Source organism: Falco peregrinus, chromosome 9, assembly GCF_023634155.1.
Source record: "Falco peregrinus isolate bFalPer1 chromosome 9, bFalPer1.pri, whole genome shotgun sequence".
NCBI classification, from domain to species: Eukaryota; Metazoa; Chordata; class Aves; order Falconiformes; family Falconidae; genus Falco; species Falco peregrinus.
Genome location: NC_073729.1, coordinates 8,512,770 through 8,538,256, shown reverse-complemented (window position 1 = coordinate 8,538,256; position 25,487 = coordinate 8,512,770). Strand labels below are relative to the sequence as shown.

The 25,487-nt window shown below is 44.3% G+C and overlaps 1 protein-coding gene across 8 annotated transcripts in view; it reads left to right on the top strand.

Moving 5' to 3' along the window:
• Positions 1–25,487, top strand: part of LMO1 (LIM domain only 1) — a 75,554-nt gene that overhangs the window by 9,649 nt on the left and 40,418 nt on the right. For 4 of the 8 annotated variants that reach the window (XM_055814617.1, XM_055814616.1, XM_055814615.1 and 1 more), the window contains 2 exons: positions 453–511; positions 2,040–2,191. Coding sequence is in view for 4 of the 8 variants with exons in the window: in XM_005231444.1 (XP_005231501.1) it covers positions 9,788–9,812 (25 nt within the window). In the remaining 4 variants the exon portion in view is untranslated. Of the gene's footprint in view, positions 1–452; positions 512–2,039; positions 2,192–4,245; positions 4,710–9,254; positions 9,813–25,487 lie in introns of those variants that run through there. The other 4 variants (XM_055814613.1, XM_055814612.1, XM_055814614.1 and 1 more) reach the window with 4 other exon arrangements.

Below are 25,487 nucleotides of genomic sequence, written 5' to 3'. Positions count from 1 at the left end.
ATGAAGAGCAGCAGCAAAACTTCTGAATAACTAATTTATCTGCTGTAAATTTCTCTAAAAGGTCATTACAGACTGTAAAGCCTAATGGCTTAAAGTGCCAGCCTTATATCACAGTGTTAAAGAACCCATTCTCTAGAGGTAGTGTTTTTGAAGCTTTGCCATTTTTCTCCTATCAAAGGAAATGCTGTATTTTTAACAGACTATTTTCTTTTTTAAAAAATGGCCTATATTTATGAAAAATAGTTAGCGTTCATTTCACATAACATAGTAACAGAATCGAGTGATTTATTTTTACAATGTATAGGCAGGGAAGTTAAGTAGATCAAGCAGGAGTTTAGAAATAATTGAGGTCTGTAGATCTCAGGTATGTATTTAAGTGGTCTTTTGAACTGCAGCCCATGTTCTGTGTGAACATAACTTTTCAGAGCACTTGTGATTTTCCTCTTTTACAGGACTGCTGAATTGTGGTATAAGGTCAGGCCCGTGGTCACTCTCTTCTGACACTAGCAAGGTAGGTGCAAGTGATTCTGAAATGGGTTATAACATAGAGATCTTTTGTAGCTAATCTAGTACAGAGCTGTGCAAATTGTCTTGGTTATTTGTGTGAATTCAAGAAATAAAACCCATGTGTCTAAACTGGCAGACAAAAGTCTCATCTGCTCAGAAATCTGACTTTGGAAATGGCTGCTAAATTCACCATATGCAGCCGTGGTCTTTGGTATGGCCTGATACTGCCTTCACTGTGGGATTGTGACTGGCATATGACTTAATCACCTTCTTTTTTGTTTTGATTTTTTTTTCTCCTGTCAGCTGAAAGATAAAATAAAAAACATATTAACCTCCCTTATGAAGCTTTATAATTCCCAACACTGAAACATTAACCAACTCCTTAATTAAGAGAGACTGAAAGTAGAAGAATGCTTTTATGTCATTAGCTGGTTTTTGCTCCAGTCATCTGCCTCATTCAAGCATAGGATAATATGAAACCTCACGGGTCTGCTAAAGGCTTGACTTAAGTATATTGCAGACTTCCTTTGCAATTTAATAAGAATGGCACATTGTTCTTAAGAAACTTCATTTTTTTCTTGCTTGTGCTCAAGGCTAGCAAAAGAAAAGTAAGAGCAGCTAGCGAGCAAGTACCTCAAGTTAGACCCAGAGGTCTGAGCCCTAGCCCTTACTGCAGCACATAGGTGTATTTATCCCTGGGTACCTCTTTCCTCCTGCACCAGGAATATCAGGAGTTAGCATTAGACCAGAAGGTTTCCTGGGCAGAGCACAGCTGTCCTTTTTTATCTGTAGTCTCTGCAGTATTGCGCATGATGACTTCTCAGAGCTGCCTAGACAGGACGAGTGCAAGGTATTATAATTGAATGAATAACGGTGCACGTTAATGATAAACTGGTACCGCAGCAACGGTGTTGTGTGGTCCTCCTCCGGCAGTGAGCTGCTTTAGTGCTTTATTCCACAGGACGGAGGGTCAGGGAACTGAGGCTTATTCCCAGTTCTGCCACTGATCCGTGTTAAGTTTTCCCAGTCACTCATTATGGCGCCCATTACCTATGGAAGCGCTTTTCGAAGGAATGATCTAGCTGTTCCTCTCTGGTGTCAAGGTACTAAAAAATAAAGTGTGGTAAAATTCTTTGCATAAGATTTCTAATCTACTGAGTGAAGGAGGCTCAAAAATTACTGGAACTTGCTCACTTCTCTGAAATGACTGGCTGAACAGAGATAATTGAAAACCATGCAGAACAATGCTTCACCACGCTGCAAAAAAGTCATTTGCCTAAAGTGGGAACCTTTACACTGGGGTTCATCCCTTCATTTTATCAAAGCTGTAAACCTAAAAATCCCCAGAACTGTAACTGTAGGATAACAGCAAGCTGTTCAAACTGCATGATGTTTGTTTGGGAACGGAATGTTTTCGGTTTGTACTTTCTTTGCATTATTTTTCTCCCCTTGTGCCAAGCTCCCTCATGCGCATGCACATGTGCAAATTCTCTCTTGCCTTCTCCCTCCACCTCTTGCTTTTCCATCTCCAGTGACCACATCCCTCTCAGCTCAAGTGTGAACATCGCTTCTTAAGAACAATACCAAAGTCAGCGTCTGTTTCCTCAGTTTCTTCCTGTTCTACCTTGGGCATCCCAACAGTGACCTTGAGCTTCAGTACGTGCAGACGAACACCTGCTACTCGGTAAGTCTGTGTTTAGATGAAACTGCATCACCCCTGTAGCAAAGTCAGAATTAAGGCTCAACAGTTGCATACTAAGATCCAGAGATTCTGGGTTTGCACCCAAAAGTCTCCCTTGGCCACAGTGAGAAAAGGAATAGGCTCAAGGGCCAAAAGCACACTAAAAAATGAGTTATGTATGGTGTTCTCCAGGATCAGTATTTTTCAAGTGCTGCTGTGTTCTTTCAGAAAAAAAGAAAAAAGACTAATCGAGTTAGATGGACCAAGTTCCGGTGGGTGCAGTATGTGCCATACAGTGGAAATTAAAGACCAGAGTATTAACAGGGTTTGTTGTGTTACAAAGCTGAAGGCATTTTTATCCTTGTCTGTGTGTACTCACAGAAAAACATACTGCACTAATGAAACACAACTTTGTGTTCCCAGTCATATTTATGCTTGCAAAGAATGAAGGTAGCTCAGGAAGTTTCTTGCCAAGCAGGCTTAGCTACAGGGGTGGGTTTTTTGGTGGGGGAGAAGAGGAAGTGCTTGTGGGTTCCCCCCGGCCCCTTGGCTTTAAGTTATGTGTACAAGGTGTGTTTTAAAGAGAGTGGTAGAGTTGCCAAACAAGCAAGTTCAATCATGGCTGTCTTGACGTGGGTGAATCGGAAGATGGGGAATTGGGGAAGGGATAGCTCCCATGAGATGATGTGCAGCATTTTCTCCATTGAAATCTATCAAAAATTGTCTGGTTCCCCTCAAGGGGAACCAGCCTGAACAGAAGTCCAAAAAAAGGCAATGTGAGGGGACCTAAATAAAAGCTAATAGATGAGCCGAGCTAATATTAGTTTCCTGATATATAAAGCCAAATGGATTAATGGATCAGCTCATGCATTGCCTAAGGAAACAAAAAGAAAATCTTCAATACTTTTGTGCACATTGAGGTTGTGAACAATAAAGGTATTTAGAAAGTAAAAACCTAATTTGGGGGAATCAATTACTACTTCTTTCTTCTTACCCGTTTTTTATTTAAAGGAGGTTCACACAGAGGTAAAATTTGGGCAGCACGCAAGCCAGAAGTCGTGCGTCTCAGATACTACAATGATGGTCGATCTCGGTTTGCATCAGTCTTGCCTAGGCTCTTTTTAGCATTCCAGCTTCAGCTAATGGAAATCAAGCCCATTATGGTAAATGTAGGAAGCAAGTACATTAATAGTGGGCACTGACATTAATTCAAATGGTAAACAATTCAGAACTGTTCCCAGTACATACTAGATTATGTATCATCTTACCTGCTGCTTCAGAGGGCCTCTTCTTTCACAGGTTGTTAAAGTACAGAAGGTTGTCTGCCACAGAGTTTTCTGCTTTGGTAAACAAAACTATTTGCAAATTATGCTTTGCTCCCCATCAGCCCTACATACTTTTTTCTTTTTGGATTTGGTTGCAAGAGAACTGCCACCGTCGCAACACTGATCCGTTCCTGGCTTTCAAAAAAGAGGGGCGGATGGGGCAAGTTTAGCAAAGGGGAGATGTGGGGAATAATCAAATGGAAAGGTAGAAAGAAAATTGAGCTTATTTATACAGTAACACGTGTGTTAGAGTAATGCCTCCCTTCCCCGGCTATACGCTCCCCCATTTTCTCTCTCACACACGTATATACACACACACTTTAACTGTGCTTTTGTGTTTTGTCAGAATTAATGAGAAAAGTTCCCTTGCCCTAGGGGTAATTAGTGTCCTTGGAGTTAAATAAGCTAATACTTAGACACCTCTGGCACAGGCAATTATGTTTGTGTATTGAATAATTGATTCAAAGAGGGGGGGAAGGGGCTGCTAATCAGATCTGAGCATAATGAATTGATTTAATTAACAGGGGAATCTGAGGGTCCCTGGGAAATGTGTGCATTTATTCAGCAGCAGGAGAGAGTGCAAAGCACATAAATTGAGAGAGAGCGAGTGAGCGAGGCAGGCGGCAAGTGCTTTTGCTTTCAGTGATAGGTTCACATCTTTCCTCCCTCCCACCCCCCTTCCTTTGAATATAATTTTAGATTTAGAGTGAAATCAAGAGAAAAGCACTTTAGAAGCCTGGAAAGCTCTTGCAGTAGCAACAGCAAAGGGGGGAGAGGTTGCGAGCTCTCACACGCGATTACGTTAAGACAATTTTTGACAGCGCAGGTTGGAGGGGACGGAGCGGGGGAGCCGGCCCCCGAGACTGTGCCTCCCTTACCTTTTCTCTCCCCCCATCCCCCGCCGCCTTCTTTTTTAATCCCTAAGCTGGCACCCGCGCCGCAGCGGCGGGGCCGGGGCCGAGGCGGCTGGCGCATCAGCCCGGCTCTCCGGCGCCCGGCGCGACCGTAGCCCGCCGCGGCCGCGCTCCCAACTCGCGTCCCGGGGCAGCGCCGGGCGGCCGCGCCGCTGCCCCCCGCCTCGGCAGCCCCCGGAGCCGCGCGGCGGCGGCTGGAGGGGGAGCGCCCCAAGGAGCCGGAGCGGCGGCGGCGGCGGCCGCCCTCGGCGCCCGGGACAATGGTGCTGGACAAGGAGGACGGTAGGTGGGAGCGGGGGGCGGCGGGCGCGGGGGGCTGCGCCGCGGCAGGGCGCCGCTGCCCGGCCTGTCCCGCATCGCCCGGCCGGTGCCTCACAAAGGGGCCCCGGCGAGCGCGCCCGGGACGGGCCCCCCCGCCCGCCGCCGCCCCGCCGCCGCCCCGCCGCGGTTCGGAGGCCGAGCGGAGCGGGGTCTCCCCGCCCGGGCGTGCCCGGCCCCCGCCGAGCGGCGCGGCGGCCGCGCTGGGGACCCGGCGGATAGCGCCCCGGCCCCGGGGAGCGCTGCGGGGGGGCGGCTGCCGCCTGCAGCCCCGGCACCGGGCCCGCCATCGGCGCCGGGGGCCTTGGCGTGTGGCACCGGCGGGCCAACTTCGGTGCCCCCGAGGCCGTGGCCGCCGGAATGCCGCCCGCTCCCGTTCGGCGCCGCCTGGCGCGGTGCGTGAATGGCCATAAAATGTCTCGGGGGGGGGGGGGGGGGGGGGGGGCAACTCTGGAAAGTGGCCACCGGGCTGAGGAGGCCAGTGGGAGATGCCTTCCTGCGCGGTTTCCCCCCCCCCCCCTTGTTTCTCTCCACCTTCCCCTTGCCTTTTGATCTGGAGTTTCTGCCTCCGAAGGTGAGCGCCCGCCGCCGCGGCCCCGCGGAGCGATGGGGCACGAAGAGAAGCCCCAGGCTGGCCTGTGCCGCCAGCTGTTGGGAGGGGGCCGGAGCGTGCACAGCTGCAAGGTTAAATGCTCCTGCCCCGGAGAGGTGCGTGGGGAGGGAGCCTGCTGCAAACCCGTCACATGCCTCTGGGCCCACAATCCTTTTCCCAGCGTTTTTTAATTCCTCCGGTTCCTGGCGGCCCTCTGAAGTAAGCTGATGTAGTGTTATTAATGGGGTCTATAATGCTCCAGTCGAAAGCGCGTGTTGAGGAGGGAATGAACTCATCTGAGTGGCCGGCGAGGGCTGACAGTAGAAAGACTTCTCTCATCCCTCGCCCCCTGTGTGCAAAGGTAAAAGGGTTAAGTAACGACAGAGGAACTGGGCGAGGGTAATTTCTTACTGGTATGTGCAGCAAGGTTTGTGTTTCTCTGACCTCGCTTTCAGGGGTGACCTGCGTTGCGAGAGCCCCCTGAATTTTGCTCGGTTGTTGGAGGAAAAGGCAGACAACGCTTTTAGAACGTCTCCATTAATACCCTTTAATAATAACAATGACTGGGTGATGTCTTAATCCCAGCGACTCTGTCCGAGTGTGCCTGCCAACCTGTATCCATTGCAATCTGATTGAGGAGCTAACAGCAGGATGCTGCCTCCCTTGCAGAAGCGAGAGGCACAGGTGAGCTGGGAGGAAAAACTGAGATCTGAAGAGGGTTTCCTGATAGGGGTGTTTGGGTTCTTTCAGGTGTCGCAGACATACTCATTAAACGCAAGGAGCTTGGGGCCGGCACGATGGTAGCGTAAGGAAATTAAACTAGAACCGTTGATTATCCAGACAGTTCTCAACAGCCTCCTTCCAGGAGATCTCATGAGTGGCTGCATGAAAGGGAATAATGGTGGCGATGGTAGGAAATTAGCGCAGGGTGCACTTAAAAAGGAGGAAAGAGGAAACAAACCCCTGATGAGAGGGATGTGGAGATCAGAGCAACAAACTGCAGTAACGCCTGGGAATCTCCTGGGCTGTTGACAGAGTAGTTATGCTGGAAGAGGAATTAGGCTCACTTTTAAAAGTGTGCTGGAGAAATTGGGGACAGGAGGTGGGATTGAGAGAAGAAACTTTTTATGAAGAGGTTATTTTACCTTTGTACGTTTCATTCTGCCTGATTCAAATGGGCTCCACTTGCCCGCTCATCTGTGAATGTTAAAAGGGGATGCTGGACCTGCGTAGGTTACAAATGGATTAAAATGGAAGCTTTTGCTAACTAAACCAACTCCTTTTGAAATCAAGCTTGAATGAGCTTGTTAATAAAATGGGTCTGGTTTACTCCCATAAATGGCGCTTTTTTTTTTTTTTTTTTCTTTTTCCCACCAGAGGCCAGTCTGATTTCTACCATCTAAAAATCCTGGCGTTGTGGCTAGTATCCGGTTCCCTCCTTGATTTTTAAGAGGCTTTGCCATGCGTGGGCTTTTTGGTTTTGATTCTTTGGTGGTGGGTTTTGGTTTTGGGGGGCAGGGTTTGAGGGGTTTTCTTCTTTTGAGGTCTCTGGCAGCAGTGGGGCTATTCGTAGTTAGTACTGTGTGGGGAAGGTAGTATTTCAGAAATACCCCCCCTGCTCTCCCAGTGGTCCTTGTGCATCGCAAGGAGGATGCTTGCTGTCTAATAAATAGAGGTTGCAATGTATCCTTGCTTTTGCATCCCTGAAGGCTACTTACTTGGCAAGCTGGGTCATGGCCATGGCCTCAGAGGCAGCCACCCACTCTTCCAGCTCTGGGCTGGGGCTGTGACAGTGCCCTAGGGGTGCGTGCTAGCCCTAGTGTGACACTAGGATCACCCGTGAAGTCTAATAACTACTGTACAGCTTTCTGAGTGAAAAGCTTCCTTGGCAAGCACACTTTGTGGCGCCGAGAGAAGTAGTAGAGATGCAATAATACTTTTCTGTGGTCTTCATGGATATCGTTGAGGATGAAGGAGCAGACTGAAAAAAATAACAATAATAATGTTTTTGACTTGATGTGTTGCGGCATCACATCAAGTTATGTCAGGGAGGTAACATCATTTCATATGTTTGAAGTGACAATAGTGTAACCTGACTGATGCAACGTGACTTGATATGAGAAAATACCATTTTACAGTGGAACTTTGGTAAATACCTTCCCAAAAGAAATGTTAGGAGCTGAGCGAAGGGGAGGGGGGGGGGAGGTTGAGAGTGAAAAACTTCAAGGCTTGCATTTTAGTCAGTTCCGCTGCATAAATCACTGCTGAATTTGCTGTGGGCAAGCCAACCTACGCACTATGCAGTGCATTTATAAATTTCAAGATAATGAGTTAAGATATTTCTCAAATACATAAATGTTTTGATTGCAAAGACCAGACTTCTGCTTAAAAAAGTAAACTGACATCAGGTATCATGATTAATTCCAACAGATTGTGTTAATTGTGGTTGACTTTAACTGCTGTACAAATTGTTGGGGGTTAGAAAACTTCTTTTGTTGGTGGTGTGTGAAATGAGTAAGCAGATAAAGCGTTTAAAAATATCTCCTCGCAAAGGGAGTAAACCAGCCTCTATGACATGATGGAGCAGTAAAGGAATAAAACATACATTGATCTGGTGCTGCGCATTTCTTCACAAGCGCGTTGCGTGTGCTACTCTGCCACGGAAGTCAGCTGCGATAGGCAGTGGCTAACTTCATTTTTATCAAAACCCTGCCTTTCTTGTAATTACCAAATAGCATAAGTTTAAATGTACCGTATATTTTGGGGTCAGTCTGTCCTTTTTGAAGGTGATAGGGTTGACAAGTACGCAAACAGAAAGACTGAACGTTTTTGGAGTTCACCCGTTTCCTAAAGAAGGCCAATAGTGTATTAGAAGTATTAAAACACCTCACGTTTAGAAAAGCCTGTCTTCTTGTTAGTTTTTGCACTGATGCTTTTAACTGTTAGACTTTGATCTTTGGGATAAAGTCCTCCTCCTTTTTTGCTTGTGATACTTCTTAAAATAAAATGATTATTTATGGTGGCCGCACTCCTACGCTAAAATACATACTCAACACTTGCAAATAGTATCACTAGGAAACAGGAGTTGTTGGAAGTTCAATGTAAAACGTTACATTTAACATCAAATACGTTCAAGTACCGTTAGGATTAAGTATTCTGAATGCAGGAGGAAGGAAAAGCCACTTGAGCTGGGGATAAGGAATCTAATTAAAAATTGGTATTAAGGATATAACTTGAGCCCACTATCATGCTTTCTGGAGTAGCGTTGTATCAGTTGTAAAGGGGAGGAAGAGGTATCATTAAAGCAGGAATGAAATGTTTTCTCGGATTAAAAGACAGAGATGAGTGAAACGGTGCTGTTGATCTCGGTAGTGAAGCGTCTGATCCCGCAATCCTTACGAGCGCCATTGGAGACAACGGATGACTTGTCGGAAGCGGGATCGTGAGTTGCGAGGGGAAGGATAAAAGACGTGGGCCCCAAACTCGTCACTTTGTATTTGGGCATTGATGGCATAGCTGAAAAGCGGAGCGACCCTGTAAGGGTTTGTACATTCATTTTAATACCGACCCAGTGAAAACGGAGCTACAGCCTCCGGAGTATTCCCTGAAACTAATCCGCCCGTGTGAAAACAAACCCGGCGTGTTTGCACAGAAAATTAGTATCAAGTTGTAGGTCACAACCGCCGCCTGAAACCGAGCTGCGGGGCGCAGGGCCGGCCTGAGGCGGCCGCGGGGCGCCGGGAGCTGCGGGCTGGCTGCGGGCAGAGCCCCGCTGCGGGGCGCGGAGCGGTGCGGAGCGCAGCCGGGGCCCGCGGCGGGCGGTGCTGGCGGGGCCGGGCTGCAGGTGGTGCTGCTGAGCCGGGCAGGGGGAGCCGCCGGGCCGGGGGGGCCTGGGAAATATGCGCATTTATTCAACAGCCAGCGTGCGGGGCTCGCAAATGGAGAGGCAGGGCAGCAGCAGCCGGGCTTAGGGAGCCGACCCTCGCCGAATATGATTTTAGATTTAGATTCGGCTTAAATCCAAAGGGAAAACACTTGATCAGGCTGAAAGCTGTGTAGTTGCAACCGCCGGGGTTATGAGCTATCAAACGCAATTACATTAAAATAGATTATACTGTGCAAATTGAGCCATTTAGAAGGTGAGAACCAAAGAAACAGCGCCGATCCCCCTTCCTTCTAAATTGCAGTTTGAGTTCCTTGCAATTCTGAGGCACAAAAGTAGGTGAGACTGCTTTTGTATCTGCAAAGTGCTTTATTTCTGAGTGTAATTCTAACTGAGTGCAATCTAGGTTAAAAGCTGGACAACTGGGTAATTAGAGCTCACTTGCTGCTAAAGGACGATCAGCTGTACCGTAGCTCATTTGTGTTCCCAGAGACTTGCTCTCTTCTCCCCTGAGCGGAGGCTGCTGGAGAAGAAGCATCTGCCCCCGGACTTTTCTTGGTTGCGGAGATGATGGTGCTGGACAAGGAGGACGGTAGGTGGGCTGAGATTGTGTAAGCCTGTGCTCGGGGTCTTCTGTGTGCTACTAATGTAGAAATAAATAGTTTTGAAACAGATGTGTGCTGCGCGTATCGGAGCGCTCTGCTTTCAGCTTCTGACATTTTTGTCTCATGTTGGTCAAAGCATGCTTGCTCTTTATTTTATTTTTTGGTTTAATCTTCTCTCTGGCATGATTGAACCAGTCAAGAAGAGTTTAACCCAGGCTCTGTTTGCTGAAGGGTGTAGCAGAAACAGCTTGATTTTGTGTCTTTTATCTCTATTTAGATTTTTTTCTTTCTACAAGTTACTCTAATATATCCATTTTAGCCTGTTCATTTCAACAGCTTTTATTGTAAATCTAATTTTGAGATTTTCTTTCCATTGCATGTCATTTGGGTCTCTTTAATATGTGCCTTTAATATTTGTTTCTCACAGCTTTTCTTCATAGCTATAAACATAACGACAATAAACTAATAAGCTGCTCTGGCAAAAAAAAGCATTGGCTTATTCTAAGAATTTACTCCCTTCTCTAAATGGCACAAGTGGAGGTTCATTTGGGAGGTAATTTAATGAATGAAGCTGAAGGAGAGCTTGACTTGTTTTGGGACTTCGCATATGCTTATTTTTCTTAAAGCTGACTAGTCCTTATCAAGGATGACTAGTGGGTACGAACTGATGTAAGGAGCGATAGACAGTGTCAGTACTTTGAGTGACCCAATGCCGCCTTTTGCACGTTGCCTACCAGGGCATGCAACTTAACTGCTCAGTCACCAGTAGTTTCTGGGATGAATGTGGTAAGTCTAATCACAACTTCTTAATGAGTTTTTGTCTGAGGCTGCTTTGTGGCTTAGGTCTTCCCTGATAGCTTGTACACTGAAAGCAAAGATTAGAACTGAGGCAGAGCAGGATGCTTCTGTAGCCGTCCGGATGGACTTCCATCGGTGGTGCTGTCTCTTGCCAAAGACCTCTGCCTTGGCAGCACTTTGTGTATTGACAGTGGGAACGAAGTCTTAACTTTCTAACGCACATCGGTAGCTATCAGCTCATTTCACCTTTGTTCCGTTTCACCTTTATAAACGGGTGAAGTGTGCGGTGTAACGGGTTTGTTGCTGGATTCTCTGACCTTCTAAAAATTTTTTTCAGAAATCTCTTAAGTGTTGAAAAAAAAAGTCATAGGCAGTTGTCCCTTGAAAGTAGAAGAAATCACTGAATATTTGCAAGACTGTAGACAGGAAACAGCTTTTCACAGGGAGCCAGAGAGCTTGGAGAACTTGGAAGCTGAGCATTTTGGCAGTAGCATTGATTTTACTTGAATATATGTATTGCTTTTTAAAATATTTATGAGGAAAATAACTTGTAATTCAAAGTCACTTGCTTTCCCATGTCAGATTGGTGCTAATCATGTATTGTGAATAATACTGAAAGCTGCCCAATGCTAATAAGTTGGAGCGATAGGATTTTTGTTCCCTAACCCATATCTGTCTTCTGGTATTTTAAAACTGAATTAATACTGTACTGGAGAATAATTAGGAAAGAATGCTTGACTGTTGAAAATAGTGGATGGATGCTCACTTTGAACCAGAAGTCTTCTGCTGAAGTTTCTCTTCTCTCTCTCTCTCTCTCCTCCTTGCATCCCAAAAAAGGGTGAGGGGGGAATACTACCTTGTAGTTTACATCTAGCATGTTGAGGCCCTTATCTCATTAGAAGTTTGATTTCTAAAATTATCAGTCTGGTGTGTGGATGGGATGTGAGGTTTTGTTCGATGTGAAGCACTTGGGACAGTGAAAAAATGTGAATGGACTTTTCATAAAGATTGTACACCTTTCAAATATGAGACCAAGAAGAAATACATCATTACCAGGCCCCCCTCATATGCAGATTCAAACAGATTTTGACTAAGAGTTGACCAATGTGGAGCGAGTGCCCGTGTACAAGTTGTCTCGCCCTTCTGATTTTTTTCTGTGCTAATTAAGCTGACATCCTTAAACTGTGAAATAATCTTCTTCAGGGAAAAAAATCAGAGTAAATGCTGGGCTTTATTTCTGTTGAGATCTCATAAGTTTCTTTGTTAACGCAGTAGAACTTGTAAAAAACCCAGTAGATGTGAAGCATCTGTTACACATCTTCTAGATCAGCTTTGCACTTGACTGGACTGTGGATAAAAGACACGCTAAGTGGTTGAGTATTGCTTACGCTGGGAAAACAAATGAAGCTAACAGGGTTTCAAAGGCTTTGAAGCAGTGTCACTCTCAGAGGTGTTCAGTTGTTTTCTTTGGCAATATAAGTTGAAGCAAGCTAGTTTACTTTATTAGAGGCATAAGGCTACTCTTGTAACCTTCCTCTGACTAAGATGAATTTGGCTGACTGACCTTGTTTCTTTCTGGACCACACGTGTTGCGCTGGGTTTGGGGTTTTCTCCTTCCCCCCCCCCCCCCCCCCCCCCCCCCCTTTAGGACTCATCTCTTTTAAGGGACGTCAGCATTTTCCATATTTTGTTAAATCTTCTTTTTCAATTTGTGTTTCCCATTAGAACTATGTTCTGCTATGATGGAGCAATGCAAATCAAGTAGAATAGCCCAAATTAATTCTTCACATTGGTGGCAGTATGATTGCCTGCATGGAATCAATAATGCATCATGGAGGGATCAAATTTTGGAGTATAATGTGTGAATAATGCTTGACACAAAACAAAAATTCAGTCTTCATAATAGCAATTAGGAAAAAGCTGCAGCTTATCCCAGCTGTAATCTCTGCTAACAATGAAGCACAGCCTGGTAATCAGCATGTATGGTATGAAATGCACTAATAGAAATCACGGCTCTTTGTTATATGTGTGTGGGGGGGTGAAAGTTTCTTTTTAGCTAACTTGTACTGTGTTAACTAGACATAGTATCCTTCAACCAAATTATTGAGTGTGTGTGCACTTGTAAAAACACTGATCAGCTGTGTGTTTGTCCCGATGTTTGCACAGACAGTAGCACTACAAATCACGGATCCTTTGTGTTTTCAAGCAGAACTCTGATTAAATAGATTGCAAGAGTAGGCCAAGTAAATAAATATTGGAGGACTCTGTTAAATATGTGCCTGTATACCAACCTTGGGGTTTATTTTAAAAAATTTGCCACATTTTCTTCAAAAATGAGAAGAAAAATACGGATACTCGGTGGTTGTGTGCATTGGCGATGGAGAATGTGTCTTAGGTTGATGGGAGGTATTTAGGGCAATGAATATTAGGTAATTTGAAACTGGATTAGTAGCAGCAGTTGGGTTCCCTGTTGTGTAAGAGCCCATCTTACCCTGCACAGAAGGAAAGAAAAGCAGCGTTTGGAATTAGAAAAGCAGTGAAATTGATTGTATAATGGCAGTTACAGGAACGGTGCCACAGCGCCCTAGCCAGGACAGTAGAGCTGTCGGTTGGCTTCACAGATGAGTATGCCAGCAGCCATACGGAGGTACCTATAGATAGGTAGATGGATATGGAGGGAGGTCTTCCTGCAGCAAGATAGGTCCTGATAATCCTCTTCTGTTGATAAAAATTGTTATACACACAAAAACAAGGCATGTACAAGTTGTACACAAGCCTAATACAAAGAGTGCCCTATAGGAAGAGCTGTTCTGTGTGCTGCTGGTATCTTTTGTTTTCTTTTTAACGCACCTTTCTCAGGTGTACCTAGTGAGGAATTGTGCGGAGACAGAAGGGGAAATGGCAGGGTGGCTTTTTCCTCATATAACATGGAATTTAATTTTTCTGTTGCGTAATATTCCTGAAGCTGCCCCCCCGCCCCTTTTTTTTTTTTTTTTTTTTATCTCCCATACACTTCTACCTTGGACCTTCTCCATGGTCTGCTATTGTGTAGCTCCCCATGTATAAAGAACAACTACACACCTTCCCAGACATCAAGGAATGTTTGTTTGAGGTCACCAGAGATGCTGTATTTACTTACTTAGCTGGGACACCTGTTGGTTTTTTGAGGGCTTGGTCTTGTCACACATGGTCTTGGTGTAATTTCAGAGGTTTGGTCTAGCTTTAGTTCATGACACAGTGTCCTTTTGTGACTCAAATGCACAGCAGTGGATTAATATATTTAGGAAGAAGAGACAGAAGGTTGTAAAAGCAGAAATCCTGAGTAAGACCAGAGCACATTTGGCAACAGAATAAACCCTGAGACTTGGTTTGGCCAGAAAGGACAAATAAACAAATAAATAAATTGGACCATTTCTCCAAAGCTGACCAAGTGTGGAGCTAGAGGTAGTCTTCCTGGAGGTGTCCCCTCTCCCTGGAAATGACAAATATAGAAGAATCAGAGAACCATGAGATAGTAAAGTAATTGCCTAAACCTTTCCAAGAAATGGAAGGTACTGTAGCTGGAGCACTGGTAACCTAGATATCTATTTAATGACATCTCTTCCTATGGGAAGAAGAGGTGTGAAAGGAGTTAGTAGACCTAACAGGAGCAAACTGCTTTGTATAGTAGTATTCCTGCTAGGCAATCCAATAGTTCTTGGTGTGTGCTCAGACTAGATAGTTGAAGGTTCTGGGTAGGCATCTTTATAGGATGCCATTGTTCTTCATTCCCAGATGCCAGTGACATGCGGTAGTTGTCTGGTTGACATAAGTGTTAAAACAGTGTAGGAATATTTTCCAGCTTGGGTAATACCGGAAAAGAAGCCAGTTCTTGGAAATTAGTTTGCTCTAATTTTGGTTTAATATAGTAGAAAGTACGCTTGATACCCTGGCAGCGGAACATAATTTGTCTTCTTTGGAGTTAGTGTTAAATTTTATTATCTTTAATAGATACAACGTGAACATGTCAGCCTGTTTGTCATAGCCTTTCTGAAAATGCTCTCTTATGGTAGAATCTTCGGAAAAATTGCTTTTAAGAGCAGTGCATTATTAATAAAGTAATCCATTAGGTCTGGTGATAAAGGGTCACAGCAGAGTCTGAAATACGTTTCTTAAATGGTTAAGAAATTTATCATGGTTGGAGGATTAATTGATTTCATTTGGAGGCTTTCTTAAGGTTTTCAGGCTTTGTGTTTAGAGATGGTTTTACTCTCTTTGGAAATGTGCTTGCTGCTCAAAGTTTTGCTTCACTGTCATTAGCATGAACTATTACATTTCTGCTAAAGGCAAACTGTTCTTTCAGCATTATGACTGATTGCATCTGTGAGGAGTCTTACTTAGATAAAGAATATGAAAGTTTATGGCAAATAAGGTATTTTACTTGAAATCAATTCAAAATCAGAATAATGGTATCAAGCATTAAGTGTTGCAGTGTAAGAGTAAAAAAGGCACTGCAGATGCTGCTAAATGCTGAACTATAAAACTCTAATGGGTCTATATCTTTTTAAAATTGGACAGAACTGTCATCATTTAGAATACATAGACATTGTTTTAAACTGTGTAGAAATCACTGCCCCCAACTTCAATAATGCGCGTAACTGTTGCCAGTCCATGATTTATTCAGTCAATGTAGCTCCTGTTCACTGAAGACTTTGGGGGCGGAGGGAAGGGCAATTTAAAATGAAAGTTGTTCCCTATTAGATTAACATAATTAAACCTATAGATGGTCTGGAAACAATTCACTGCAGCTACTCTTCTTTAATTCTCCGTGTGTAAGCCTGTGTGCGCGTTTTCTCTGTCCTCCAACAGGATGTCTCCCGAGCCCAAGTTTTCAAGAGCGATGTTGGGTACTACCTGTGCAAACAGATGCTCAGCTTTCCAGTGAATGTTCTTGCAGGCTAGTTTCTTTGTACCTTGCACATCAAAGCAGATAATGGATGCTGTTGTCCAAATTTAGAGGCTATTTTATTTTCATTGAACAATTCTGAATTCTTTATGCCAGTGTTTAGAGTTCCTTGCATGCTAATCAAACTCTGAAAGGGCGATTTGGGCAGTGGAAGTAATATTTACCTCTTTTTAAACTCCTGATTTCAACAGTTCTAGTTTCTCTTAAAGGAAAAGTGGATGACTCTTGCATATTCATGACTGAACTGCAGAGAACTTGGAGCAGAATTAAACAATTAACCCTCTCGCCAATGTAAACATCCATTTGAGTAGAAGCCAGGGATGTTCCAACTTGGTTTATTATGGATCTGAGATATAGAAATGTATTCCGGAGGACTGTGTTTCTAATAAATAAAAAGGCATAATGAGAATGTAACTGGGAAGGAAGACAAAAGCAGCCATGCTTTAAATTGTTAATGATGGTGCCAGTGGCTGCAGCTTTACCACAGCTGTTTAAATTGATCAGCTAGTGAAAATGTTTTGTTTTGGCATTTTCCCTGCATGTGCAACTCTTTCGAAGGTACTTCTGGAAGCTTTTCAAAGGGGAATCATGATCTTTTTTTTAAACCAGGCGTACAACACCAGAGTTTCCAGTATTTTGGAATCCATTATTTAGGGATGCAGTTCCGGTTTTTTGTAAAGATTTTGGCTGATGAACCAGTGCTTCCCCTAAATTTCCTTTACCAATCTTCTTTATTTTTTTTTCTTCCCCTCCAGAAATTTTGTAAATTACTCACTACCCATAAGAGATGAGGCAACAGCACACTTCCTAGCTGTCCTTTTTTCCCCATCTCCTCTATTTTCCTGGTGCTACTGAGCTCGATCAGGAAAGCAAAAAGGTGCTACGTCAATTTGCTATGCATCTTTTGGTCAAGCATCCAGTGTGAAATTGTTCAGTAAAATGTACTTCTTCAGAGGGAACTTGCTACTAATTTATTTCCTGGTTAGCTCTACTGTGCGGCTGATGTGGGTTAGCCAATACCTCTTTAATCCTTGTGTTGTTTCCTTCTGTTCCAGAGACATGGGTCTGCATTTCAGAAGGATGCAATCCCTTCAAGTCAAGTAGGTAGAGGGAGGTCATGCTTTCTGTATGTTGACAAGTGGCGTGGTAGAGATGTACGGGTGGAGGACTGGCTTGGTCCTGTGAGCCTTGGTGTGTCTTGCAGAACACCTCCCGCCTTGGGTTCCCACCTGAAAGAGCTTGTGAGAGCAGACCTGCCCTGGGACCTTGAGTGAAACCTCTTCCTGGCACTCTTGATGGCAGGTGGCTTGTGGATAGGCCATGCCTTGGATAATGTTGAGCAACCTGGTTTCTGCCTAATGTACTTGCAGTGGGGGTGGGTATTGAACATTATTCAGAATCCATTATATATTTATCTTTATACTCCTTTGTGGAAAATGATTTCTGTAAGTACCCTGTTATGGTTATGAAAGCCCGAACAAGCATCAGTCTCAAACCCTTTGACCTGTCTGCACAGAATGGAGATCTGTTTTGAAAAGGACTCCTTTATATCTGTTTTTACTCCATGCCCTTCCATTCATTTGCCTATACAAAGCAATAAAGGGTAAAACTAAAGTAACATAAATTGGTCTGTCTTCCTGAATCCATGTCTCGCTAATGTACCCAGATTAACTCAACTGTAAATTGTCTCCTTTGGATGTCGTGTCTTGCTAAAAGTTTCCTATATGATTCATGATTTGGATTGCTTTTAACAGCTATTGGCTAAGCAATATGGTAAATGTACAAGGTGATGCAATTGGCATTAGTGAGAGGATGCACAGGAGCATGTAATGCAGTCAATACTACATTAACTACTGATGCCCAATTACAGAAACTGGAAGAGTGGCTTTTAGGAGCATTAGGACTTGCAGAAGAGCTGAGATCACCTGCCGCTCCTTGCCTAAAAGCTTCACCCTTTATGCGCTGGGATCAAAGCAAACATTTAGGCGCTATTTTGTCATGTATAACAACGAAGGTATTTTTCCCCCCCTTTTTTTTTTCTCCAAAAAGTGTCACACTGATGCTTTTAGCACATGTAAAATCCTATCTCCATATTTCAAGATTCTACCTCCATCTCCTGGGGCAAGACTTTATTTGAATAAAAACTCTTTAACCACCCCTGCATTTACTGTTTCTCTGAAGCTTGCTACTTTAGCCATTTTTTCTTTTAAAGAAATACTAAGTGCAATTTCAAGTGTCCTATTTCAGTGTGTCAGACAAGGCTCCCCTTCGCTCCCCCCAGCTTCTTCCCTTTTCTAATCTGTATATGATTGTTTGCGACCTCAGCTGGCTTGAAGTCTCTAGCAAGAGTGTTTTAAAATACAACCAGATACCACATAAAACGGGATATTTGAGCGTGTGACCTCTCTGCAGTCCATGTTCAGATTAAGCACACATTGTTTCCACCATTGCTTTTAAAACCCATTTGCAGTAGATGGCAAAGGACCACGTTGCACTAAAAGACAGTGCATACTTTTAGATTGAGCTGAGTGTGATCACGGCTTCTAAATCTATTTTAAAAATAATGAGCAATGTCACTGCTACATGGCAAAACTAGCAGCCCACAAAGTTCCTCTGGACTTAGAGCGAGATGGGAAATTAAGCAGCTCTAAGAACACTGAAATATTTTAATATAACAGACAGCTGGCAGGTGGCTTATTGCGCTTGTTGCAGCTTCCAGCTATGATACTTGGCATATTGCTGCTGCTTTTAATCCTCAAAGCATTTTGCCAGTATTAAGGAATTTGTGCACCCCAAGTCAGCATCCTCTGGAACCAAGGCCGGAGTATCTGGTGGGATGTGCCACCTTGAGGCATGGGTGGACTTCTGTGCAAGCTGTCCCAGGCTGGTGCAGCTCTGCTTTCTGTCTGCAAAGCCCTGGCTGCCCTGCCCAGCAAAAGAGGAGAGTGGGATCTGCAAGGCCACCTTTTGTGGCCCAGTGCTGGGCTGGGGTCCCACCTTGCCTGTTCCCTCATGCTGGGTTTGGAGATCAGAGCTCCACAGGAAAAGGGAGAAACAACTTCTGTATCTCCTGGGAAGGACGGAGTGCTATTGCAACAGTTGCTCCCCTTGACTGTTGTTGGGGCAGTTGTGGTGATCCCCTCTTAATAGGCAATTTTTTTTTTAATTTTTTTTTGTGTGTCCCTGAGGTTTAGTCCAAGTAATCGCAAGTTGCTGAGGAAGAACCCTCGATAGCTTACCTTCCCGCCATAACTGTGAGCATTGGTCATGTTCCCCTCTGATTTTTGCTGTGATTGTAAGTGTCGGTTGCGTTCCACGCTGGCGTTTCACGTGTGCGACAGAAAAATTAGGTAAGACTGCTGTAAAACATCCCGACAATCGACGGGCCTTCCTTAGGGACTGGTTTTTGCTAGGTGGTGCCTTAGCTTCTTAGCTAGCTGGTGTCCTGGTTCTCCTGTGATTGCTCCAAGATCCTGTGGAGCTCTGCCCCATCCCTAGTGATGTCTGGGTGCTCAGCGGTCCAGGGGGTTTTGCTGTGGCTGGAGGAGGGACTGGAGGGGCAGGGGTGGAGAAGGAGCGCTGTTATTTTTAAAGAGGACTGTTGCTTTCAGTTCCTGATTGATGATCTTTTGAATGTCCGGGGGGAGGGAGCAGAAGGTAACCTGCTGGTTTTCTCCTTGCACTAATGTGTTTAAAAGGTGGCATCAGCAGTGGAGGCGTGGGGGAACTTGACTGAGCGCTGCCTTTAGCGTGGCTTCAACAGACAAGTATCCTGTGCTCAATGCACTTTCCAAGCTGTACAAACAATGCTTTAAATGTCTGAAGTACCCAGCAGGGCAAGTCAAAATGTCCTTGAGCAACTTTGTATTTAGACAGTGTTTTCTCTTTTCCTTTGATTAGGAGGGAACAGATGTGTCTGTGTCTCTTACGTGTGTGTTTGCGCTCACCCCCTGATGCACACCCATTCCCTGTCCTTGTGCAGGGGCTGCAGTATTTAGGGTAGGCTGTTAGTCCTCTTTGTTCTTTCTTACTACTTTTTTTTTTTTTTTTTCAGAGAATCTAAGTTGGAATTTAGAGAGGTCAGACTAAACAAGGTTTTAACTTACTCTCGCTCATTCCCTTATCTCTCTTTAATTTGGATAGAGTAAAAAAAAACTATAATAAGGTTTCCTTTAAAAAAAATGTATGCATATATAGAATCGATTCATTGACCAGCCTTTTTGGGGGTTTTAAGCATTCGGTTTAAGTGGGCTGCTCAGTGAAATTTGTACATTCATAAAATAGCTGATTGAAAAGCAATATTTCAGATAAATACAAGCCAGCGATCTATCAGCAGTTGTAATAAAAGCTGGGCTTCAGGCTGTGATTTTATTTTGAAATAATAAGAATTGCTTTATTCTTTTTACTTGAGTTACCATGGTAATTCTGTCGTGTAGCAGTGTTATATTGATTTAGAAAGTGGACAGTAATATTTCTTTTGTGTTATTCTGTTTCTAGGGGTTGATTTCTAATTTCCACTTGGAGATTACTTTTATAAATTTCTTAAGTCCTTCCACTTTTTTCTCTAGCAGTGTAATTTTCCCCTCACACATTGCTATTTTCTGAGCTTATTGGTTTGCTCTTATTTTAAATTAAACTTGCTGGTTTCAAATATTGAAATGACATCTTTGTCTGTGTCTGTACTTTGGTTTAGCAAAATATTACAGTCTGCTGTTTTATGCTTAATAATTTAAGAGAAGCTTTATGTCTGCCATCAGTGGTTGTTGGTAACTCATGACTAAACCAACACAGAGCTTAAACCTCTGACATTTTAATACTGTGTAATGGTGCTTCCACCCTGCACACTGTTTCTTTTCTTAATCTGCCTTGTGTGTATGTATATGCTAAAGAGAATGACAATTAAATTCTGAAGAGATCAAGAGGAATGTTTGGATGGAGCTCGTTCTTGGCCACTTTAGGTCTCCGTCGCACTTGAGAGAGCCACTGGTTTTGTCCATCATGCAGGTACCATTCCTCGTTACCCATCTTCCTCATGCAATTCAGAATCTTCAATTTCTGAAAGCAAAACTTTGACTTGCAGAAGTGTGTGTCCGTACCCAATGGCTGACAAAAAAAAAAAAAAAAATCAAACTGCTTTAGGTCTGTACAGGATTGTTGTACCTTAGCTATGGAGCACTGCTCTTAGATTGCTACTGCTTTAAGAAGTGACAGCCTAAATTGGGGTGTGACTGGTCCTTGTGGCCTCTCTTTTTTTTTCTTTTTTTTTTTTTGTGAATGAGAAATAATGCTTCTATTCTGAACCTGGGAGATGAAGGGAAATGAGCCTCAAGCACCACTGTTTTCAGAAGTGGTAGTTTAGATCCTGAAACCAAACCCCTGAATTCTGCTTTCAAACACAAGTAATTCAACTTTCCTTTTAGTATAGAGGGTGGGAAAGCTGCTCTGGGAGCACTAAGTGCAGATTTCCTGGTCTCATGAAAATGCCACTGAAAGGTTTTGCCGTGCAAATAACTGATGGGAGGGGGATTGAAGCCTTGCTCCATTGCCCTTTGGTTTCATTCCCGTGTGAAGCTCACAACAGTCAGAGGGGTCTGGGAGACCCAGCTGATCTATACTGGGATTTCTGGACCAGCTACAGGCAGGAATTACCATCAGCTGGAAATCACAGAAGCGGGGAAGGGTGGCATGGATATGTGGTGGTTGACCTCGAAAGACTGAGGTGTGAGGTAGCTGGAAGAAGTCAACTGCAGTCCTGGAATGGGTTGAACAAGAAACAGCTAATAACAATCACTGTTAGTAGTGCTGGAGAGAGGCACTGATAGACCTTGTCTATCATGGTTGAACCAAGTGTCACTCATTCTCAGGGACAGTAAATCTATGTGGAAATAGGGGCAGAGGGGATGCTCGTGAAGACAGAGGGGTCCATGCTTCAACTTGTCTACCTTTGCAAAATGAAGGCGGACTGGTCTGCCAGGACACTGGGAGGAAGGAAAATGGGCTTTTTGCTCTAAAATATTTTATTGTCATTAGAACAAGTAGTTGGAAATGGCTAAGAATATTTCTAAGCTAGAAACTTGAAAGCTTTTGAGCTTCAGAAAAGTTGGTCTCTAGATCGGGCTTCCCCAGAGAATAGTGGAGACACGAAGCTGAATTGTTTGGGTTAGAGCAAGAGATGGTGTGATAGCCTCCAGCTGCAGGAGGTGGGACGCACGAGTCCTCCTCAGTCGTCAGTCCGTGCTGAGGCATTTATGTCACAGTGTATGAAGCTCTGTCAGTGTTTCCATATAAAACCCATATTTTCATGAACATTCATTTATGGTGAAAGTCTGCACATAAGATCCTGCCTGAGGATACCTTTTTCTTTCCTATTAAAATTTTATAAACCCGTCACTTGGCTGGGATTTTTACTTCTCTCTGAAAGTAAAGTAGAAGGGGGGCCCTGGTGGGGAAGCATGGAGGGTATAGTGTCATTTTCTTGCTCAGTGCTCCCTAAAAAAAAAAAAAAAAACCAAAAAACCAAAAAAGCAGAAGTTAGAAGTTTATGGGTGAACTGTTAGATGGGAATGGCAAAAGCCATGTCTGCAGGTTGGACTTTTCAATGATCTGATTTGGTTTGGTCAGAGTGTGAAAAGGCACAGGCAGCTGCTGCTCCCAGAAGTCTCCCCGAGCTTTTCTGCACGTGTTGGCGTGCAGGTGTTGCCAGTGCTGTGTGGCTTGAGAGCAGTGATCCATAAACTTCAAAACCTTCAAATGGGTCTTGACCTGTGAGGCAGTAATGGCCCTTGGAGCATTTATGGGCCATGAGGTGATGTCTGTTACACATGAGTCTGTAATAATTCCAGAATAAATAACTTGATTTTTTTTTTTTTTGTAAAGTCAGTAATTATATCTCTCCACAATGGAGTGCAATGGCTCCGCATGCTAAAATGCAGTTTTGAAGCAATGCAACAAGAGACTGTTTAATGTCTCTGACAGTCTTGGCACTGAGCACAAGTCCTCTGCTTTCTTCCTCCAGCATTTTCTTTCTCATTGCTTACATGTATTACAGCGTGTCCGTGCTACCAGGAGCTGACATCTCGCCCCAGATTCTCTGTGATGGGGCAAACAAATACCTGATACTATGGGTCTCCTCAAAGTAATGCTTTGGCCTTTCCCCATCCCACCTGCTTTTCAGGAAGAGCTTCAGCTGATAATTTACACTGATCTTGGTAGGGCTCTGCGCTCAAGAGAGCAATCTTGCCCTGGTAGGAGAAGGAACTAGATGATTTAGCAGTCTTTTTTTTTTTTTTTTTTTTTTTTTTTTATAAGCATTTCTCTCTGTATCTGATCTTTTCACAGGATACAGTGCTGCCTGCATCCTAAGTTAGGATTTGGGTTTGCTACCCCCTACCTAAAATATATTTTCTTTCCCTATGGTTCATTCTATTATAACTCTAGGATATATCTTCTGGGACTGAGTAATTGGCTAGGTCAGAAGTAATCTTTATTTTCACTAGAGAGATGTTTACAAACTGATGCTGTAGTATCTCTTTAAAACCCACTGAGAATCTGATTAAAGGCCTGAGGATCTTCTGCAAAGATTGCCTGCTCCCAGTTGACTTGAAAGGGTCAGCGTGCTGTCACAGTTTTGACGACTAAGAATTAACTTAAGGCTGATTCAAATGCTACTCTCTGTGTATAGCATTGATTGGACTGCTTTCAGATGGCAAGAGGTAACTTTATACTGCAGCATGTGTGAACTCCATTTAGTTAAATAGGGAAGCTGAATGAATATAGTCGCTTGTGGTACGGGAGCTCAAAGGTGAGCGTGTGCTACGCCTTCTGCCCTGAATTAAATACTTTGGGGAGGGTGGGAGAGAAACATAATTCTTGTGGTAACATACTTGGGATACAGCTACAGCAGTCAGTTCTTGCCAAGTGCAGCGTTTCACAGCATCTTTTCTTCTTCCCCTACATGTGGTCCACCCTGTAGGCTTGACCATAACGAGATGGGATTGCTTGTAGTGGAAACGGCAGCAGAGTACTCTTTTGAATGGGAAAAAACCCTGTCCCGATGAAATTAGTTTGGTGCAACATTATCACTGCCCCTTTTCCAGGAATTGATAGTAGCACTAAGATTTCTAACCTGGTTTCATGTGAGCATCAGTGCTCAGAGGCATCACGCATTAATGTGGGAAACAGCTGGTGTTAACTCACATAAAGCTGTGGGGTTTGTGGTGCCACGCGTCCAGTTGCGAGCCTTGGAACAGCTTTTAAGAAGCCCCTGCTGAATGCAACCCCTGCCATCATGATGCGCTCTGCGGGAAGCAATGCCAGGCTGCAGACGGGTGTATTCCAGCGCTGTCAGCGTGTGCACCAAAGCAGGCAATGCTGCTGCTTCTGCTGCAGCTCAGTCCCTCGTGGAAGTTCTGCTGAGCGCCTTGTGGAAAGAAAATGGGCTGAGCTGAGGTGTGCTCCTGAGAGCTTGCCCCTGCCTGCCAGCCTCTCCATCCAGCCCGCAGTTGCCCCTAGCTGATGGAGCAACCAGGGAAGGTGCCCACCAGCGTTAAACCTCCAGTCAGGACGCAGGGCCCAGCTGGTGTAAGTCAGTGAGCATCCTGCTGCTTCAAAGCAAAGGTGGGGATTCCTGATTTCTTGCCTTCTGTAACATCTGGTAAGCTAAAGGCCTTTCTGGTGATGCAGCACCTGGGCCTTTCTTGGGGTTTCGTAGATACATCAGCGCTGTCCACAAGTGAATGTTCTCAAGGGTTTGGTGCATCTGTCTTAAAGGGTTTAGATTTCCCTGAGTAATTTCTTGGGAATTCTTCCTAGTATTGTCTTGGAGTGAGCACGATGTAGCTGTAGGCCAAGATGCTAGGCTAACCAAAAGCTTTTGTGCAGATTTTTTGCTTTTTCTTGCTTTTTTTTGTGTCTTGCAACTGTTGTATTAAGTCTGGGGGGAAGAGTTGCTGGAAACACTGACAGGGTCTGAGGTAGAGCAACTGGAGATGCCATGCTGCAGCAATGTGCTGCTTGCCTTTAATTGTGCCCACTGCAATTTCTGTGCTCCCCGCGGGCAGCCTACCGTGCACTGTTCCTGCGTGGTGGCCACGCTTGCATCCAGAATTGCAATTTGCCAGTGATCACACCCTCAGAAGAAAAAACATGCCCTGGTGGGATCCTGAGCGCACTGAAAGCAATAGCAACTGCACCAGCCAAGGTAGAGGAAAAGAGAATGATTTTGCCATCTCCTGTAGGTGACCAGCCATAAAGTCAGACAGTTTTCGATCTGCAAGGCTTGAAAAGTGACACCAGAGAGCGACAGTCTCCCCCCACCTTCCCTTCCAGGCTGGAAGAGGTGCTGTACCATGGCCACCGTAGTTTAGTTGTGGCATGTTTCACTGTATGCAGCTGCATCCATTTTCTGTAAACAAAGCTTTGCCTGCCTCTTGGGACAAATATTTGGGACTTGTCTTTTGCCATTATAAACTTTTCATCAAATTAAACAGTGCTTGAACTGGGGAGCTGTGGACATGTTGCAGTAGCCCCTGTGCTACACTTGATGGATATTCAGTGTTTGCTTTTGCTTCTTTTCATCCTGTTTTCTTTCTGCTTGGGCTGGTTGGCTCCTTCCTCATCACTGAGCAAGCTCCACGAGTTTAAGTCTCAAATGATGACTTGTTTCCCACCCCCTGACATCCCAAGGAACTAGATAAAAATTTGAGCTCAACAAAACCAAAATTGCCAAATCCTGATCTCAACTTAGGGATTCTCAGTGTGTGCTGTTCTCATTTCGCTTGTAAACTTACAGCAGTGACACTCTGAAGAACACTCCTTGGTGATGCTTTAATCAAAGAAAACAAATATTTCTTGGTTCTTGGCTTAAGTTTCCATTAGATCTACAGAGCAAGCCAGTTGTGAAGATTATTATGCTGGTTCC